The sequence below is a fragment of the Argopecten irradians genome, chromosome 3 (genome assembly GCF_041381155.1).
Source record: "Argopecten irradians isolate NY chromosome 3, Ai_NY, whole genome shotgun sequence".
Taxonomy (NCBI): Eukaryota; Metazoa; Mollusca; class Bivalvia; order Pectinida; family Pectinidae; genus Argopecten; species Argopecten irradians.
Window position 1 is genome coordinate 27,299,912 of NC_091136.1, and position 20,389 is coordinate 27,320,300.

General features: G+C 34.2%; 2 protein-coding genes across 6 annotated transcripts in view; both read right to left on the reverse strand.

Annotated features, from left to right (window-relative positions):
* Positions 1-8,380, reverse strand: part of LOC138318054 (uncharacterized) — a 53,104-nt gene extending 44,724 nt beyond the window's left edge. For all 5 annotated transcript variants that reach the window (XM_069260110.1, XM_069260111.1, XM_069260112.1 and 2 more), the window contains exon 1: positions 8,260-8,380. The gene's annotated coding sequence lies outside the window, so the exon portion shown is untranslated. The remainder of the gene's footprint in view (positions 1-8,259) is intronic.
* A 1,626-nt stretch (positions 8,381-10,006) lies between these two features.
* LOC138318056 (thiosulfate transporter TsuA-like) lies at positions 10,007-18,541 on the reverse strand. The gene is made up of 10 exons (XM_069260115.1): positions 18,118-18,541; positions 17,638-17,721; positions 16,731-16,888; positions 16,389-16,437; positions 16,127-16,229; positions 15,685-15,799; positions 15,412-15,535; positions 14,978-15,090; positions 14,318-14,469; positions 10,007-12,360 (listed from the first exon to the last, which is right to left on the reverse strand). The coding sequence occupies exons 1-10, from the start codon at positions 18,299-18,301 to the stop codon at positions 12,249-12,251; spliced, it is 1,194 nt and encodes a 397-aa protein (XP_069116216.1). The 5' UTR covers positions 18,302-18,541; the 3' UTR covers positions 10,007-12,248.
* Positions 18,542-20,389: the final 1,848 nt, after the last annotated feature.

Genomic DNA, 20,389 nt, shown 5'->3' on the forward strand with positions numbered 1-20,389 from the left:
GGAAAAACATGATAACTTACCCCTACTGTTCATATAGTAGAGGTAGGTTATTGCATTTTTCCAAAACCACAAGCAGACATCTGTGATTTAAAGTGAATAGTTAGGCAATGAAAACCAGTCTAAATGTGTTCATTGGCCTTCCAAAAGTCATTATACATCAGAACGATAATCAAATTCTGCTTTCATTGTCCAGTTTTGATCATTGAAATAATGGAAAGGTCCCGTGTAACTTTAGCACATTTCTCAAAATAAATTCTGAAAGCGAGACTGCTTGGTAATGTCAACATGGACATAGCCAGCCGGGGGGATGTTTTAGGGTTCCTATAATATAAATTAATTTCTTCATATGCAAATGAAATTTTATTTTTCTATTTCATATGAAAGTATACTGGATACCAACACCATTTTACTGACTTTAGCCTACCTTTGCCAGACTATTCACTTAAACTCAGTATTCTATTGGCCTATACCTCTGTATCCTTAGTGACAACTAACTTTCTTTGAGACGAAAAAATGACACTTGCTGTTTGATACTTGTCATCAACTTATTTCAACCATTGCATAAAAAATCTTAACGAACATACAGATATCATCATAATTTCAAATTCAATATGTGTTTCAATTTCATTTAAAATCGTTCACAAGAGATTTACATCCAGGTTTAACTATGGATCAAATCTAAAACTTAATGCAAAGTAAAATTCAAAGCTTTTACACAATTTAAACCACAGTACCTCTACTTTTCATAATTGTAAGTCTTTATGGCTCCCAAATTTTTGTTGACTAAGCAGAACAAAAAAATCAAGAATACAGAGTATGACAATTGTATTTTTCTGATGTACAAAAGCAACAACATGATATAGGTATTCAATATACAGGTACTACTGGTATACTGTTCAATATATCAATATGGCTAATGAATCCACCAATGATTTATTTATGTAACCTAACAGAAAACTGATCAGTGAAGCATTTCCTTTGAAGAACTTTTGCTGAATATTGCCTTTAATGTGAACATCCTCTTGTGGTGAAGAGTACTTCAGACTGTTAGAAATCATTTAAGACTGTTTAAGGTATTGTATATTGGCCACTCGACTTTCTAATTCATCCATTCTTCATTTCGTTTAAATAACCTCCTGTGGAGTAGTATATAAGTGTAATCAATCAACCAAATAAGTAATGCTTCAACAATTAGATTTCAAGTCTACTTTTTTTCCTCCGGTCGAGAGGCCAAGAAAAATATTTTTAAACTCCAGACAGTGTTTTCTTTAACAATTACATGAAGGAATGAAAACAGCAAGTCAGGTGAATGGTACTTCAATGTACTTTTCCTTTTTGAAAACACTTACATCAATTCTAGATAACAAAATAACATATTCACAATGTTAACAATCAGAAATTTTTAATCCAAGTTCAATTTTCTGTTGTTTTAATAAATAATTTACTTCCAATTATTTCTTTCCTTGTTACCTATTCATTCAAAAATGAATTCACTCGTAACTTCTTTGTTTCCATAGGTTGGAATTGACACAACAGTATGTACACAGAACTGAAGAAAAACCTTGCACCATTTAAATTGGATTCACTTCAAGAAATGTAAATGAGGTTTATTATTTCCTCAATAAAACTTAACCGTAATTCTAACATTCTATTCTAACAGTATAGCAGAAAACCAAAAGTTCCAACTACTATAAAACTTTCAATAGTTAAGTCTTTGCTGGGAAATTATATGACTCAATAAAAACGTTATAAATTTCTATATGTTTTCTATTAACATGGATTAAGTGCATTGTCAGAATTCCACAACTCTATGCTGTTTCAAATTTTGATTTAATAAATTACCGATACAAGCAATATTACTGAGGTAGGTCTGAACTGTCTATCAAATTTTCTTTTCTTATTTACAATGCTTAGTTTGGGCATGTATGTTTTTCTTAAACTTCATAAACTTATGATAAGATTTTTTGTGGAAAAATTTAGGACTGTCTCATCTATCAGACATAAATGACCCAGTCTCTGACTTTGATAAAATTATGATAAAATGCGACATGAATGATGTGATACAACACAACTGGTATTGGACAGGTTATAAGCAGTAGAGGTATAAAAAATCTACAATAGACACTGACGCAAGTGTCAGTGAGAGACAGGTAAAAGAATAGTTTTTCAAAGTATATATATGCATGAATATAGATTAAACATTTAATTTCGAGTCAAACTAAAGCCTTCAAGTACACTATGTTTGAATCTGTGCTGGACACACATTTAATGGTAATGCCATCTATCCGGTGATTGAAGCCCTGTCAGTCCATTCTAATATTAAATATACCACAATACCTGATTTTATCAGTGCCATCTGTAGTTATACTATGGAATTCAGGTGGAAAAACACACAAATACTGGCCCATTGTAAAGCATACCTACCAACATTGCTGCATTGCATTCAATGCCAGCATGTTGATAGTATCACTATACCAATGTTTATCAGGTCGCAAGTCTATGTACCCCAGGTAAGTCCTTGACGTAAGATACCCCGACACCCAGACCTGACAATCATCAAACCAAGAGTCGAGAGGGCCACACAACCCTCTATTTAGTGTAGTGTAACATTTATTTAAACGTATTTAAAAATCCAGGGTTGGGAATGAAACGGGATTATAGAGATTCAAGGCTGCAAAACACTTATCCACATTACATTGGAAGGCCAGAGCTCTACTCTGGCCAAATGCCAATCCACGACACACTACTACATGTATACAATGTGCTTAGATTTACACTTGAATTTTGGTAAATGGGGTAAACAAATAAAAGACATCAATAAGCATTAGTTGTTTAAATCTCCATCAGATAGGTATCTGATACATTTTTGTCTACTAATGGGCTTTAAGGGTTTTAGCAGTGTTAGGAAATCTATAACACTCCGTGACACAAAGTATGGGACAATACAAATAAATATCTGTACATTAATGACTGTGTTGATGAAAAATATGTACAATTTGTTAGATCACAATATCATTCTAAAGCTTGATGACAACTGACTACCTATTGTACCTACCATGATTATGATTGATATTTCTTGATTGTTACTTGAGTGCTGGATCAAGTTAAACAACTGATGTCTTGTATAGCGATGTACATTTGTATTTTACTTGTACAATAATTGCAGTCCCATTTCACCAAATAACCAAATCACATTCACAATGATATTACATCTGTTGATGTTTCAATACGAATCCTTTTTAGTGATGAGAGCAAAGCAAATCGAAGGACTCAAGTTCCAGTCTTTTTGATGGATAACATCACTAGGAAACAAAAGTTTGTCCAGCCATTCTAAACTCCATCATTATTGTGGCACATGAACATGTGATTCAGGAAAAATGATAAAGAAGGGACAAACTTTAAATAAAAAGTAGATACCTCTACATAAACTCCTGAACACTTCCAAGAAGAGGTTCTTCTGCACAGGTAAAACAGAGTACTGTAACCCAACCCAAGATTATAAAAATTGACTGGACATTCCTATCAGTATCAATGATGTAGATGTAAGTTCACGGAAATAAACTTTCGCGATTTTATTTGGTTGTGAAATTCGCAAAGATAAATTGCACACGCTTTAAAGTTGGTTCACAGTATTTCCTGACAAGATCAAGATATCAACCATAAAACTGATCCACAGTCTTCATCAACTTTCATTATATATTTTAACCAAAATCATGCATACCGGTAATTAAAAAGTAGTCATCCATTCAAACTTCACCATGGAGACACCATTGAGACAGAGAAACAACTTGGTTTGGATTGTCTGGTTTATTTAACCTCCCCTTAACATCCAGGGTCATTGCAGGACATCTTAGGGTTTGGAGGTGAAGGAAAACGGGAGTACCTGGAGAAAAAACTACCCAACATAATATTCCCTGAGGTGAAGGGCTTGTGGAGTTGTGGGAATATGTCAGGTCATCTTATCCACTCACCAACTGCCTCCACTCCCCTCCCTATTCCAATCGCAACTTAGAAAGGAAAAATTTGTATTACCTCTAAATATATCCTGTATGAATCTATGGGGATAAAAAGGACAAAGATTTATTTGATGAAACATAAGATCATAACATAATGTAGTCGATTAAAAATGCGGACAAGATAAGACAACTGAATGCCTAAAGGTGCAAGAAGTGAGAAAAAGATTTGCTTATGTCGTTATTTTAAAAAATTCTGTATGAAAGGACCACATACCATATTGTAGCAATGCCAAGACTGACAAAGGAAACACTGCAGGAAAAAACTGATGTATGTAAAAATTGCCTAAAATCCACCCATAATTAATGTCACAAACTTTAAAATATCTGATACATGCACAGTATTCATGTACTATAATTTCTCATCCCGAATTTTCCAAGAGTGGAGTATTGCCATCATCTTTCATATTTCCTAAATCTTAATATCCGTAATTAGAAGTTCCATACATAATATTGGTATGATGAATGGTATTTGTGCATTCTTTGCTATTCAAAAACACAAGGTTATCAGGGAAATCAAATATGGCCTAATTTGGATCCTCTTTTTAGTGACGTTCGTTGAGGTCAAATCTCTAGTAACAAGTGTATCAAATGTCCCTATATATCACAGGCTCAATCTGTAAGCTATTTGTCTATTTTAATTACAGAAAAATAATCTTAATACCACCATAGCCTAATGCTATCATTTCAATATTTCATCTACTCCAACTCTAAATAACATACCTGGTATGCTATATGGGTATCATTGGTTTATACTAATATGACATTGGTTAACACTCCCTAGTGCCATGGGTATCATTACCTTATCATAGTCTGACATTAACATACCCAGGGGTACCATTAATTTATCATAGTCTGACATTAACATACCCAGAGGTACCATTAATTTATCATAGTGTGGCATTAATTTACCCAGGGGTACCATTAATTTATCATAGTCTGACATTAACATACCCAGGGTATCATTAATTAATCATAGTCTAACATTAACATACCCAGGGTTACCATTAATTTATCATAGTCTGACATTAACATACCCAGGGGTACCATTAATTTATCATAGTCTGACATTAACATACCCAGGGGTACTATTATTTATCATAGTCTGACATTAACATACCCAGGGGTACCATTAATTTATCAAAGTCTGATATTAACATACCCAGTGGTACCATTAATTTATCATAGTCTGACATTAACATACCCAGGGGTACCATTAATTTATCATAGTTTGACATTAACATACCCAGGGGTACCATTAATTTATCATAGTCTGACATTAACATACCCAAGGGTAACATTAATTTATCAAAGTCTGACATTAACATACCCAGGGGTACCACTAATTTATCATAGTCTGACATTACCATACTCAGGGGTACCATTAATTTATCATAGTCTGACATTAACATACTCAGGGGTACCATTAATTTATCATAGTCTGACATTAACATACCCAGGGGTACCATTAATTTATCATAGTTTGACATTAACATACCCAGGGGTACCATTAATTTATCAAAGTCTGACATTAACATACCCAGGGGTACCACTAATTTATCATAGTGTGGCATTAATTTACCCAGGGGTACCATTAATTTATCATAGTCTGACATTAACATACCCAGGGTACCATTAATTAATCATAGTCTAACATTAACATACCCAGGGGTACCATTAATTTATCATAGTCTGACATTAACATACCCAGGGGTACCATTAATTTATCATAGTCTGACATTAACATACCCAGGGGTACCATTAATTTATCATAGTCTGACATTAACATACCCAGGGGTACCATTAATTTATCATAGTCTGACATTAACATACCCAGGGGTACCATTAATTTATCATAGTCTGATATTAACATACCCAGGGGTACCATTAATTTATCATAGTCTGACATTAACATACCCAGGGGTACCATTAATTTATCATAGTCTGACATTAACATACCCAGGGGTACCATTAATTTATCATAGTCTGACATTAACATACCCAGGGGTACCATTAATTTATCATAGTCTGACATTAACATACCCAGGGGTACCATTAATTTATCATAGTCTGACATTAACATACCCAGGGGTTCCACTAATTTACCATAGTCTGACATTAACATACCCAGGGGTTCCACTAATTTACCATAGTCTGACATTAACATACCCAGGGGTACCATTAATTTATCATAGTCTGACATTAACATACCCAGGGGTACCATTAATTTATCATAATCTGACATTAACATACCCAGGGGTACCATTAATTTATCATAATCTGACATTAACATACCCAGGGGTACCATTAATTTATCCTAGTCTGACATAACATACCCAGGGGTACCACTAATTTATCATAGTGTGGCATTAACATACCCAGGGGTACCACATATTTATTATAGTCTGACATTACCATACTAAGGGGTACCATTAATTTATCATAGTTTGACATTAACATACCCAGGGTACCATTAATTTATCATAGTCTGACATTAACATACCCAGGGGTACCACATATTTATCATAGTCTGACATTAACATACCCAGGGGTACCATTAATTTACCATAGTCTGACATTAACATACCCAGGGGTACCACTAATTTATCATAGTCTGACATTACCATACTCAGGGGTACCATTAATTTATCATAGTCTGACATTAACATACCCAAGGGTAACATTAATTTATCAAAGTCTGACATTAACATACCCAAGGGTAACATTAATTTATCATAGTCTGACATTAACATACCCAGGGGTACCATTAATTTATCATAGTCTGACATTAACATACCCAAAGGTACCATTAATTTATCAAAATCTGACATTAACATACCCAGGGGTACCATTAATTTATCATAGTCTGACATTAACATACCCAGGGGTACCACTAATTTATCATAGTCTGACATTAACATACCCAGGGGTACCACTAATTTATCATAGTCTGACATTACCATACCCAGGGGTACCATTAATTTATCATAGTCTGACAGTAACATACCCAAGGGTAACATTAATTTATCATAGTCTGACATTAACATACCCAGGGGTACCATTAATTTATCATAGTCTGACTTTAACATACCCAGGGGTACCATTAATTTATCATAGTCTGACATTAACATACCCAGGGGTACCATTAATTTATCATAGTCTGACATTAACATACCCAGGGGTACCATTAATTTATCATAGTCTGACATTAGCATACCCAGGGTACCATTAATTTATCATAGTCTGATATTAACATACCTAGGGTTACCATTAATTTATCATGTCTGACATAAACATACCCAGGGGTACCATTAATTTATCATAGTCTGACATTAACATACCGAGGGTTACCATTAATTTATCATGTCTGAAATAAACATACCCAGGGGTACCATTAATTTATCATAGTCTGACATTAACATACCCAGGGGTACCATTAATTTATCATAGTCTGACATTAACATACCCAGGGGTACCATTAATTTATCATAGACTTTTAGTGTTGCATTAGCATTGTTATGCTATGCAACATTCATTCATTTATCACAGTCTGACAATTTCATAGGTACCATTCAATGCATTTATGTGTAGAACATGAGAAAATACACATTCCTATCAAGTGCTCCAACCAGGAATTGAACCTGGGTCTGTGAAAATCTGATTTTACCGACTGAGCTTCAGAATTAAAAGCATGCTCCGAAAGCTGAGTGACGGAGACCATATCTAACACAATATGTACAAGCCACACTGACCCGTTCTTATATATGTGATAGCCCTGACCATTCCAACAGTAATGCCAGTAGGCCTGGTCAGGTTGTCAGTGTACAGAGCCTTATAGTTAACGTACATCTAGATATCTAGTGTACTATATAGACTATACAATGTATTTGCAATCAACTGTAAAGTCCTATCCTGTAGACACATTCAGACAACTATACGGTCCAGTATACACAGATGCTACAAAACGCAACTCTATGTCATGGGACTACTTTATTTACAATATTCCACGTACATAACAAAACTGTATTCGGGTTTACAAACTCCTTACTTAGTTGTTTTTTACTCCAACACTGTGTAGAGTAACACATGTGTCACAACAGTAACGTTACAGTACAGTAGCAGTGCTACTGTTGTCATTCAGAGCGATTACCAATGAATACCATTACGTGATGGCATTATTATTAAACCAGATTATAGATGAACCGAAAGCTACTTAAAACATGAGAGGCCTAAGGCTGTATCTTACCTGGGAGGCTGTGTATATCCCTACTGTCCGAGCACGAAACGGACCTGTGAACTCAGACCAGTCGGTCTTACCTCGTGACGTCAGCTAGCAACATGATGCCACCGGTGTAGTGTAGTTGTCAGGTAGAGTCCCGAGAACTCCCAAACATGGTCTCGGCATTTTACATATATGTCACACTACAAGAAAGCACGCACTTACTATAAACACAAAAAAATGTATTAAAATGATCAATGACACAAAACAACATTCTGATTGAAAGAGGAACATTGAAGAGAGAAACTTCATTGGATTAATGACTTAAGAAAAAAGGTGACAGCATTATTTCGTAATGTTGCTTTAATTCTGTAAGAGTTATCTCTCTTTGCATGCATGCTAAAACATCAGAAGGTTAACAGTTAGATGTTTGTTTCTGTTGAAGGCCCACAACCTTTCCGAAACGGCTTTTAATTTTTAAAATGGAAAGATATGACGAGATCGATAATTTCATAGAGTCACAAAAGTTATTATCTTACCGTTAATTCTACACGTATCACCTCCTAAACAATTTAATTCAAATAAATAAAATGTTAACTTTCATAACACGGGTCGTCTTATGTTCCCGCCGTCATTCTATATATATATCGCACGGTAGTTGACTATAACTGTGCCAGAAGGTAAAACAGCGAAATGAATCTCAACTGTTGTCATATACTACACAGGAATTCTTGCATATGTTTAGATTTGTAACCTCATCTTAGGCCATAGATATAATATTTTCTTGCGCTATTTATGTTTTTTTTAACCTTTAAATTTTGCTCCGGAAAGGTATACGTAGTCGGCCTTTTAAATCAAATAAATGCGTCATACCGATAGTATACTATCTAAATCTCTGCCATCACCAATTTAGATTTTATTCTGCTAGGCCTATTTTAAATGTACAACCCAAACTGTAAATTTGGTCTCAGTGTCCTCCAACTTTCTCAAGTCGAAAGTGTATAAATTATGGAAAAGGGCATCCTTGATACTCCAGGGATTACTATCATTGTCACGTAATATATTTCCACCCTTGGATTTACCATTAGCATGTCTGCGATAGCAGATGAAATTGGTTCACTGTAGGTAACTATGGCTTTGAAGTTGGGCGTTGCTCTCTACAAAAGCTTCAAATGAAGGCTATGAAGGCCTCAATCTGATTAAAATACAGATACTTTATTATCACTTCATTTGATAAGAGGATCTGACAACAACCCATCAGGGATCACATTCTGGTGACCTTTGAAAATGGCCAATAAATCTGAGCACTGCTGTCAGAATCTTGACTGGAGACGAAAAAGTTTGAAAAAGCTGTCCAAATTATTTTCGTGTATGTAGTCATCTCGCCCAAAGAGCACAAGAAAGCTTAATAATCTGAATGTTGGGACGAAATGGAGTTTGTAGAAAATGTATTTGATCTGAAGTACTCGTGGTAAAAGGGTCAACCGTACATGAACCCTTATGGGATGTTGTCAGATCCTCTTTTGAACGGAGTGGTTATAAGGATCTGTATTTTAATCAAATTGATGTAGGCCTGTTATCTGTCAAGAATTCCGAAATGCCTCCACTTTTACTCATATGACACCAGTCCACTGGGTGGATATTTATACAACAGTAATAATAATCAATGGAACATCGAGGATGAGTAAAGGGTAAATATTCATTGGGATTGAGATAAAAGCCCTACCTTACTTCCATCATCTCCATAAACATTGCAACAACTTAATTGACATCATTTAAGTGTAAAATATTTTATTAACAATAGCAAACAAAATTCTAATACTATCACATATCATTTGCACCAATAAGGCCCAAAAAAAAAATAATGTCTGTTTAGGGTTAACCGACCGACCTTAATTTTTTACCCCCGACCCTAATTTTTTTCTTCACTTTTCTACCAAAAAAAAAGTTAAAAAGTCGGGATTTCGATCTTGGACTCCAGTTCCGGCCATCATTTTAGAGTGAAAGACACTAAATTTTTTTTTTTTTAAATCCTCCCGACCGACTGACCCTATATTTTTTTTTGCCAATTTAACCCTAAACAGACATTTTTTTTTTTTGGCCTAATCAAAGTATCTTCACTGTTATTACAAAAAGTAATTTAATTTCTATACAAGTGGCTATTAATGCATGTGATTTGAACTTAACAATTTCTTTTAGAATTAACAAAGTCACTAAAATTAATTTCACAAAACAGTTAATAACAACCATTCAACTATTAACATCAAATGTAAATACCTGTTCTGCTCTTTAATATCTGTTCTATAATTTTTTAATAAAGTTCAGCAGCTGTCACATATTCTTTATGATCATCAAATCAAATACTTCCTTCAAATTCCTTTAATACATCTAGACATGAAATAATTATTACATAAAATGATAACTATATCTAATATTCTTAATAATATTTTATATTATCCCTAATGTCTTAAAATGATTGACACAATTTTGCAATGATCCATTTCAAAGAAAATAAGATTGTTTTCAACTGAGAAATGTGATTATTTTAAAGCTAGGGTATGATCTGTCTATACTGGAAGTCCCCAGGACTAAAACATACATGAGCACTTTGTCAAGGTGGCTGTTTTGTAGAAGTGTAATAGAAAAAATAAGATTTCAGAGAGAAATGCTGTAACCAAATGTTAGGTCCAGAATAAATGCAGCAGGTTTTATTTTAGATTAGACAGGGTCCAGTTTTGACAGGATACATGGTATAACTTCATGTGCGGGTTGACAAATATATTTGCAATTTAAACTTAATACCAAACACTGAGTAAAAATAATAATTTACAATATGCATAAACCTATTAAACACACAAACAGGTCTATTAATACATAACGAAAACAATTTCTCTGGAAAACTTCAAAAATTACAGGTATTTATGTCAGAAAATATTCATTTAAACTACAAAAGATGATTTGTAATACCAAAATTATTAGTAGGAAGTACATGTATTCACATTATTTAAATGCAAATAATGAAAGTATTATTTTAATAATAATACATGTATAAACAATATTCCAATAGTGTTATTACCGCGGTACACATGTATTTGATACCTACGATATATTCTTTAATAAATCCAAGCAGATGACCATAAAATGCTGGTGTAATGTTAAAATGTTAAACTGTTTATATCACATTTTAAGCCCTTTTTTCATGCTTTAAAGAAAACATACACAAACTGTACAATAGTTCAACAAGTCACAATAATTGCGTCTCTTTATCTTTCAGTCGAATACCAATATACTTGAGCATTTGTTACAATCTCCCTGAGTAAAAATAATCATTTCAAAATTGCTTATGATTAATAAGGCTATCTCAAAACTTATTCCTGAGCTACATCGCCGTACTATGTTATCTCATGTTATTTCAACTAAATAATGAAATGATCTAGGTAGATGTTGAAATTGAAAAAATATTATTTCAATAACATATTGCTTGCAAGTTTTGCTTGATTTGTTTGGTAGTTCTTATATTATGATTTGTTCAAAGATGGCATCCCCCTTCTAACTTGAAGATTAAACTATCAATTGTTATTAAAATTTGATTACTTCAGTCTTGCACACTCAAATTATCACATTGACTACACATAGCACAAATCAAAATTAATCTACCAGTAACAAACATTATAAAAAATATGAGCCTTTCGGGAGGTTACTAGTGCATTGTACATGTATGTACTTTGTGTACATATTAAATCAAAGCTTCTTTACTTTAAATGACTTAGAAATGATTTTTTTTCACATTTTGCTGAAATTAAGTTTTACAGTATATTTTTTCCCCCAAAACCCAGGTTAGTCTGATGAAAGACTTTGAATGTATAAAATGAATTTTGAGGCTTTACAACCTTACTTAATTAATGCAGATTTTCTAAGGATTCTCCGAATACTAAGAGTTGACAGATCTATGTCCAAAAACTAACAAACATATCACGTAAACAGTAGCTGCCAGTAAAGGAGAGGAGGCTGTATGTTCAGGACATCAGCTGGAGGAGCTGGGCTGTTACAATCCCTCCAGAAAACATGCATACCACAGCCGCCATTGATGATATGTTCAGGAGGCCTACACCAGAAAGTCCATGGCCACTGAAAAGTCACACATGTATTCATAAAAGTCATCTTATAGATTTTCATATAAATTTAAAGAGGAGTTTCAGCATATTTGCACTCCATTTTTTATCCACAGATGTATTTCATTTCTTTTTAGTATTTTTCAACCAAATTTATTCTTGGATGATAAAATTTTCTGAATAATGATAAACTTAATTGTTCATGGTGAACAACTAAAATGTTGTTTAACAAGAGATCCCAGAGGGATCTTGGCGCCCACCAAAGAATGATCAATGTCTGACAATGGAAAGAGGGATCTTTTCCCTGCTTTTCAAACTTTTTCAAACACACTACATATAAAATTTGAGACAGATCGCTATAGTACTTTCTAAGAAATAGTGGTAACAAACTTAACAATGAAATCTAAGATGGCGGCCGGTTGCCTATCTTGTTTACCGATCAGTCCCGAAAGGCATTATGCATCAGTCCTAAAAGGTAGTATGCACAACTAGGGTACAAGGGGAACCTATGCATGGAATTTGAGAAAGATCCCTTCAGTACTTTCTGAGAAATAGCGATAACAAACTTTACCTATCAAAATCCAAGATGGCCGTCAGTCGGCCATCTTGTTTACCGATCGGTCCCAAAATACAATATGCACAACTAGGATCCTAGGGGAACCTGTATATGAAAATTGAGAAAGATCCCTTCAGCACTTTTTGAGAAATAGCGGTAACAAACTTTAACTATCAAAATCCAAGATGGCCACCTGTCGGCCATCTTGTTCACCGATCGGTCCCAAAATGCAATATGCACAACTAGGGTCCTAGGGGAACCTGTATATGAAATTTGAGAAAGATCCCTTCAGCACTTTTTGAGAAATAGCGGTAACAAACTTTAACTATCAAAATCCAAGATGGCCGCCTGTCGGCCATCTTGCTCACCGATCGGTCCAAAAATGCAATACACACAACTAGGGTCCTAGGGGAACCTATATATGAAATTTGAGATAGATCCCTTCAGTACTTTTTGAGAAATAGCGGTAACAAACTTCAACTATCAAAATCCAAGATGGCCGCCTGTCGGCCATCTTGTTGACCGATCGGTCCCAAAATGCAATATGCACAACTAGGGTCCTAGGGGAACCTATATATGAAATTTGAGAAAGATCCCTTCAGCACTTTTTGAGAAATAGCGGTAACAAACTTTAACTATCAAAATCCAAGATGGCCACCTGTCGGCCATCTTGTTCATCGATCGGTCCCAAAATGCAATATGCACAACTAGGGCCCTAGGGAAACCTATATATGAAATTTGAGAAAGATCCCGTCAGTACTTTTTGAGAAATAGCGGTAACAAACTTTAACTATCAAAATCCAAGATGGCTGCCTGTCGGCCATCTTGTTCACCGATCGGTCCCAATATGCACAACTAGGGTCCTAGGGGAACCTGTATATGAAATTTGAGAAAGATCCCTTCAGCACTTTTTGAGAAATAGCGGTAACAAACTTTAACTATCAAAATCCAAGATGGCCGCCTGTCGGCCATCTTGTTCACCGATCGGTCCCAAAATGCAATATGCACAACTAGGGTCCTAGGGGAACCTGTATATGAAATTTGAGAAAGATCCCTTCAGCACTTTTTGAGAAATAGCGGTAACAAACTTTAACTATCAAAATCCAAGATGGCCACCTGTCAGCCATCTTGTTCATCGATCGGTCCCAAAATGCAATATGCACAACTAGGGTCCTAGGGGAATCTACATATGAAATTTGAAAAAGATCCCTTTAGCACTTTCTGAGAAATAGCGGTTACAAGAATTGTTAACGGACGGACGGACGGAAGGACGGACGAATGACGGACCACGGACGAAAGGCGATTTGAATAGCCCACCATCTGATGATGGTGGGCTAATAAAATGGCCACCAGCTATGACATTATGCACGAGAAGAATAACGCATGAAGTGAGAAGGGAAGGATATTCTATACTCACCTTGTGCAGCCCCCAGCCATCCTGGCACCAAAGATAATCATGGTACCACCTAGAAATGCTACTCCAGGTGAAACACCATCAACATTACCATATTGGCCTGACGCTGAGGCAGATATATAGGATCCGACCACAGAGCCTCCAATAAATATTACCTAATGAAGATAATGGTAGCACAGGTTAAGGGTATTGGACCATTCAAAGATTTTCTTCTTTAGTGATAATGAAATTGTTGGAAAACTATTACTATTAATTTGATGGTATTATCTTTTATCAAAATCAGTTTATAACTTCTCTTGTTATTTTTCATAACATTATATTTAATTGACTTGCATGCTGTATGTAGAACAAGCATTATTTTTAAGCCCAATTTACCACACAAGATTTTCTGTTATATTTCCCTTATAAAAGGCAAATTCAACAGAAAATCTCTAAACATTCTATTGATAAAAACATAATATACATAACATGTGTACGTCTGACTTATTTTCAAGTCAGTCAGACACAATTTCCACTGTATCCTATTTGTTCATGTATCATCAAAGGAAAAACAAAAAGTGGAAGATAAAGAAAGCATCATGATCTATAATCAACAGCATTAACCATGCAGGCACTTATTTTCTAAATCATGTTGGTCATCATCATAAATCTAAATCATCTTACCTGCCACCAATTGGAAAATCCTTTTCTGAACTTTGCCAGGTAAGGTGATAATTTCTCCATGGGTTTGTTAATGATGCCCTGTGACACCACTGTACAGTAGCACCTACTTCCTCCTGTGCAAATAGTGCCAACACATACCATATGTATCAAATATGGAAAAAAAATGTAACAAGAAAATTACCAAAAAAAACAAGAGACTCAGAAGTCCTGTATAGCTCCCCTGGCATGTTAAGACAAACCCAGCAAAATGAATCAATTTTGCTACTCATTGAGCACTACTAATCAGTTTTTTAAACACAATTTAATTTTATTATACATGTACATGTATTCTTTAAAAGATTTTTCACCTTTGATAGTTAAATTACAGGAAAACATCTGCATTTGTCTGTTATGAACTAAATATGGTGAAAGCTTTCTTTGAGTGAGATACCAACCTAATGTTGCATTAAGGATCAACACCAGTGGGACTTGTAGACTGCCAATCAAAGCTCCACATAAATAGGGATGCCAGCACGGAGTGGCTAGCACAGCCTTTCCAACAAAGTCAGAGGCTTGCATCTGTTTGGTATTAAATTATAAGAGGTACTAAACTACCATATAACAGAGAAATGTTATCTTATTACATGTACATAATGTATCTTCAATGAGTTGGTTTCAACTTCTGATTTTAATAGAATCTCACAAAGACAGGTAGGAGAAATACCTACTGCGACTTCGTACTGCCATGGGTACATCATCTCTAGGGAGAATACTACGATTCCTAACATGGAGAATATAGGGAAAGAAATGATGAATGGAGGGGAGCCCATCAACTGGTACAAACTACAAAACATACAGAAATGATGGTTAGAAATAAATTGTATGGTTTACATGATTAAGTATACACAGCTTATTTACAACATACATGTACACAATGATCATTTAATTGGTAATTCAATTGAAATTTGACACATTTTTTTTTTAATCTTTAGATGCGAGTTATTTTTACAAATTAAATTTCAGCTCTAGTAACAAATGATAATTTTTATATTACAAAAATTTCACATGCATTCTGATCAATATCATTTAGATGATGTTATAGTGCAGTGATCAATGCCCAGCTTTATGATGCCAGAAGTTGCTCTATTTGCTATTTGTGTTTATACTTACAAGTGGTACTTGATAGGAGTGGAAGGTTTTGTAAGGCTGGTTAAATATGGCTCTGTCACTCCATACAGTACAGTTCCAGTTAGAACTCCAACCAGGGCAAATACTGTAAATCAAGGTCAGAGGTTACAGCACACAGAGCAATTCACTTCGTCGTAATAACAGAAAATATTATTACCAAAGTCAGTTGATTATTATTTCTCAACACGCATTAAAAATCATCTCTGTTATTGTTAAACATATCAGTGAATGTTAAACATCTCACCCGAATTTTGAACACCGGCTCCCATTTGTATTCCAACTAGTCCAGGACACTGTAAAATTAAGCGATGGAAAATAAATATTTCTATATTTTTTGTGTTTTTTTCCTAATTTGATAATCAATCTTTGATAATGATATACTGGTGATACTATGTAATGCATCTTTTCTATCTAGCTTTTCACAAAAAAAATTGAAGGTACCAGGTAGTGTAATGGTACTGTATTAATCGGATCATTTGTGACCTGACAGCTCAGTGATTGTTAAAAGATCCAGCTACATTTTCTTCCTCTCCTGTTACATTTATATGAAATGAAAATAAATGTGTAGAAATATGTATGTGCTTACCGTTCCGACAACAGCCATGCCTGAGCCAAGGATGAAACCTCCCAAGGAAATGCCAAAGTAACCCTTCTTGTTGAGACCCCCAATATAAGACGCCCTTGACAAAAGGTAGCTCTTCCTTGTAAATGGTAGGATGGAAAGCACAGACAGGAAAAACATACCTGTTTAAGATATCATCAGCAGAGACATAGATAATTTAATCAGTTATTTAGGCCTATTTCATAACATAAGAAATTTCTGGATTTTTTTTGTAAACAAAATTTATTTTTATAACTGTAGGTATAATAGGTACCACAAATTTTGATATATTATAAAGTAACTTGATTATTGTAACCTAAATTGATAATTAATATACGATGTTTAAGCATTGATGTCACTATTTTTAACTTCATCAGGATATGAAAGAAATTTTGTTTGCAAACTGCGTGAATCTGAGTAGCGGATTCTCATACAAGTTTGAAAACAAAATTTATTTTATAACCTGATAAAGTTAAAAAATAGTTATGTCAATGTTTATAATTAATTTTTCAGACTACTTGATGATATAAAATATGTTAAAACATTCGATTCCATTGATTTTCCATTGGATTATTTTTTTCTCTAAATCAATATGCAACATCGACGTTTCTATTGTGACGTCATGATAACGTCAGGTTTTTGTGCCATTCTCGGATTTTTTTTTATTTTTTTTATTGTATATGAAGAAAAAGAATCTGCCTATCAGGAAGTGGGATTTATCAGAAAACAAATAAAAATTAATCATTCATTTTTTATTTAATAAATGATATCTTTCAAAAGAGAAATAAACATAACACACACTTTTTCTTGTTATTTTCTAACAATAAATTAATATAATTAAAATGTTTGTTGAAATTCTTTGTGTTTAATAAAAAATAGTCTAATTATTTACCGACTGTAAGTGATGTTAAAAACACCTTCATCATAATAAACTTCCGGAAAAGCATCTGATTTGTAACAACTGCTGGCTCAAATACTGAAAAATAAACCAATTTATTTCATATTAATTTTTTAATCTAAATAAAGTACCAATAGTAGACAGATCTAGATAAAAAAAATCATGTGAATAAAGCAGAAAGTCATATTTGATTTAATATGAGTTATTTAAGTGTATTTCAAATATTTACAACAAACAAATGTTTTAAAACAGTATAGCCTACGTACTGATGGGAAAACTTAAGTTACTAAAGTAGGCCTAAAAATTGCAGTGTGACAGAACCAAGGGCGACAACTCCGTCACATTTACCCATTCACTCAATGTCACGTTCACATTGCAGAACACATTTGATTTAGGCCCAATATTATTGATTATTGGCAGTATATCACTTGTTTGGTTATTTTAATGAATGTACTAATTAAACAAATATATTACCCCTTGATTTTTCAACAGCAATTCCGAACACCAATCCACAGAGCGCTGAAACACCGCTTTTGAATGCGACCACCATCGATAACCCATTTTCCTTCGAAGCCGGTGTTGCTTCTAATCGTGAAAAGTTGGTCCCCATGTTTGTACCGTTGGTCTGTGACCGCGTTCTTGGTCGTGATGTCGCCATTTCGGATGTCCGTTATTTACCTAATGCACCTAGACTGTCTACACGTATTTTAACAAACCTGGAACTGTGCCAGCCTCATTCCTCGTCTTTTGTTTACACCGCGGATGACTTGCAGAAACATTTACCGATTCATGCGTGACGCTATCAAATGGTAAGCGCGGGAAAATTCGAAATGGATATCTTGGTTGCATATATGTAACAGAACTTAGGACCTAGGCTATCATTCATCTAGATATTTTCATTCCAGCACAAGAGCTTAAATAAAAGCCCCCATTTTCAAGGCCTACAGACATTTTTCTTTCATTTGACATTGAAATTAGGCCAAGGTCATTTACTCAGAGATTTATATTATTATTTAAATCTCTGATTAACTATACCTTTGGAACTTCAGGTTAGATTTTTTATTGATAAAATAAGATATTATGTTGATTGCATGCAGTAGATCTACATAATATTTATACATGTAGATCTACAATATGTGAGAAAATTAAAAACTTTAAGATGTAGGCCTATGTGATTTGTCCAATATTAAAAAGGAAATATCATTGTCCTTGAAATATATAGACTACTCTAATTGTTGCCATGGCAACGAAATTATATACAACTTAAACTTTTATTCTGTCAAGAAAAAAAATCAAAATAATTAGCGAATACCATTATAAATGTGTGTAAAATAAATAATGAAGCCTCTTTCATTAGCATTAAAAAATACAAATATTGTATACATGTTCAAAAGATGATAGAATAAAATACACCTCATAGGTTAAATCTCCTCATTTATATAAAGTGTACTTAAAAAAAAAAGTTTTATTTTACTACACCTTTTGTTGCATATGAGGCCTTCACGTTTCCGATGACAGTTAAGGCTCATGGGATCTTGTTATAGCCATGTTATATCATGTTTCAGTATATATATCTGGGTCTCGATATATTTCTGAAGAACAAACAACATGTCAAAAATTAGTTAGGAATTGTACCTAGTGCGCCTATTGCATGATCGTGAAAGACGATTAAAAGAATCTTATCTTTTCTTTTCTTCCTAACATCTCCCTTGGCCTTTGGTTGAGGAAGGCTGTGGATTCTGTCTCCTGACCGAGACACACCAGTCTATAAAATTGTTTCTACTCCCACTTAGCGCTCAGCATAAAGGGAGTAAGACGACTGGTTTTCCTGTTGTAGTATAATGTGACCGGATGTAGTGTGCTTGTTTGGTGTCTTCCGTGGCATACTTATGTGAGATAGTACTAAAGTTCAACTATTACAAGGAGACACAACTCAAATATACCACAGCCTCCCAAAATATAGACATCCAAACACCAAACACATTGTACACAAGGCAATCCCTTAATGACCCTGGCATTAATAGGATGTTAATCTAATAAACTAAACCAAAAATCTGCCAAATCCCTGATCAATGCCACTAACCCAGCCAAACCTTTTGTACAATCCTTAACCGAAGCACATCATAGGTTAATATAATGATACCCTAGAAACATAAATAGCTTCGTATTAGAGAAGTTGAAGTTTTTGTTAAAGTTATCACTTTTTGCCCTATATATTTCTTAGTATTTCTCAGAATAATTTCTTATGAAATAGAAAAATAAAATTACCCGTCGAAATTGCTCTGCTTGCAAAGAAATTAACTTATTTTTTAGGAATCCTAAAATGTCCTCACCGCTTGCTTATAATGTCCGTGCTGACATTTCTATGCAGCCTCGCTTTCAAAGGGTGAAGCGACTTTATTTTTAGAACTGTGCTAAATTAACATAGGGCTTTTCCATAATTTCAATGGTCAAAACTGGACAATGTAAGCAGAACTTGACCATTGTTTTGATATGTGAGAACTTTTGGAAGGCCAATGAACGCATAAAGTCGGGCTTCCTTTGCCTGACCATTCACTTTAAAGATAGCAAAACAAAGGCTAAGAAGACATTTGTTTATTCTTAAATGGTTGAATTATGTAAAGTATAAAAATCTGTAATGTACAGTTGCAGATGTCGATCCATATGTAAATGCATAAGGCTAAATCTCTTATTTGAAAATGAAAATCCATCTGATATTCAAGCAAACCCCAGTCTGTAGACTTCA

Bases quoted from the DNA above. Each gene is read 5' to 3' on its own strand.
- LOC138318056 (XM_069260115.1), bottom strand. From the start codon at position 18,301: ATGGCGACATCACGACCAAGAACGCGGTCACAGACCAACGGTACAAAC. The intron at 16,230-16,388 runs GTGAGATGTTTA...CTTGATTTACAG, and splicing joins AGCCGGTGTTCAAAATTCGG to TATTTGCCCTGGTTGGAGTT. The intron at 15,091-15,411 runs GTTGGTATCTCA...CTATTTGCACAG, and splicing joins GATCCTTAATGCAACATTAG to GAGGAAGTAGGTGCTACTGT.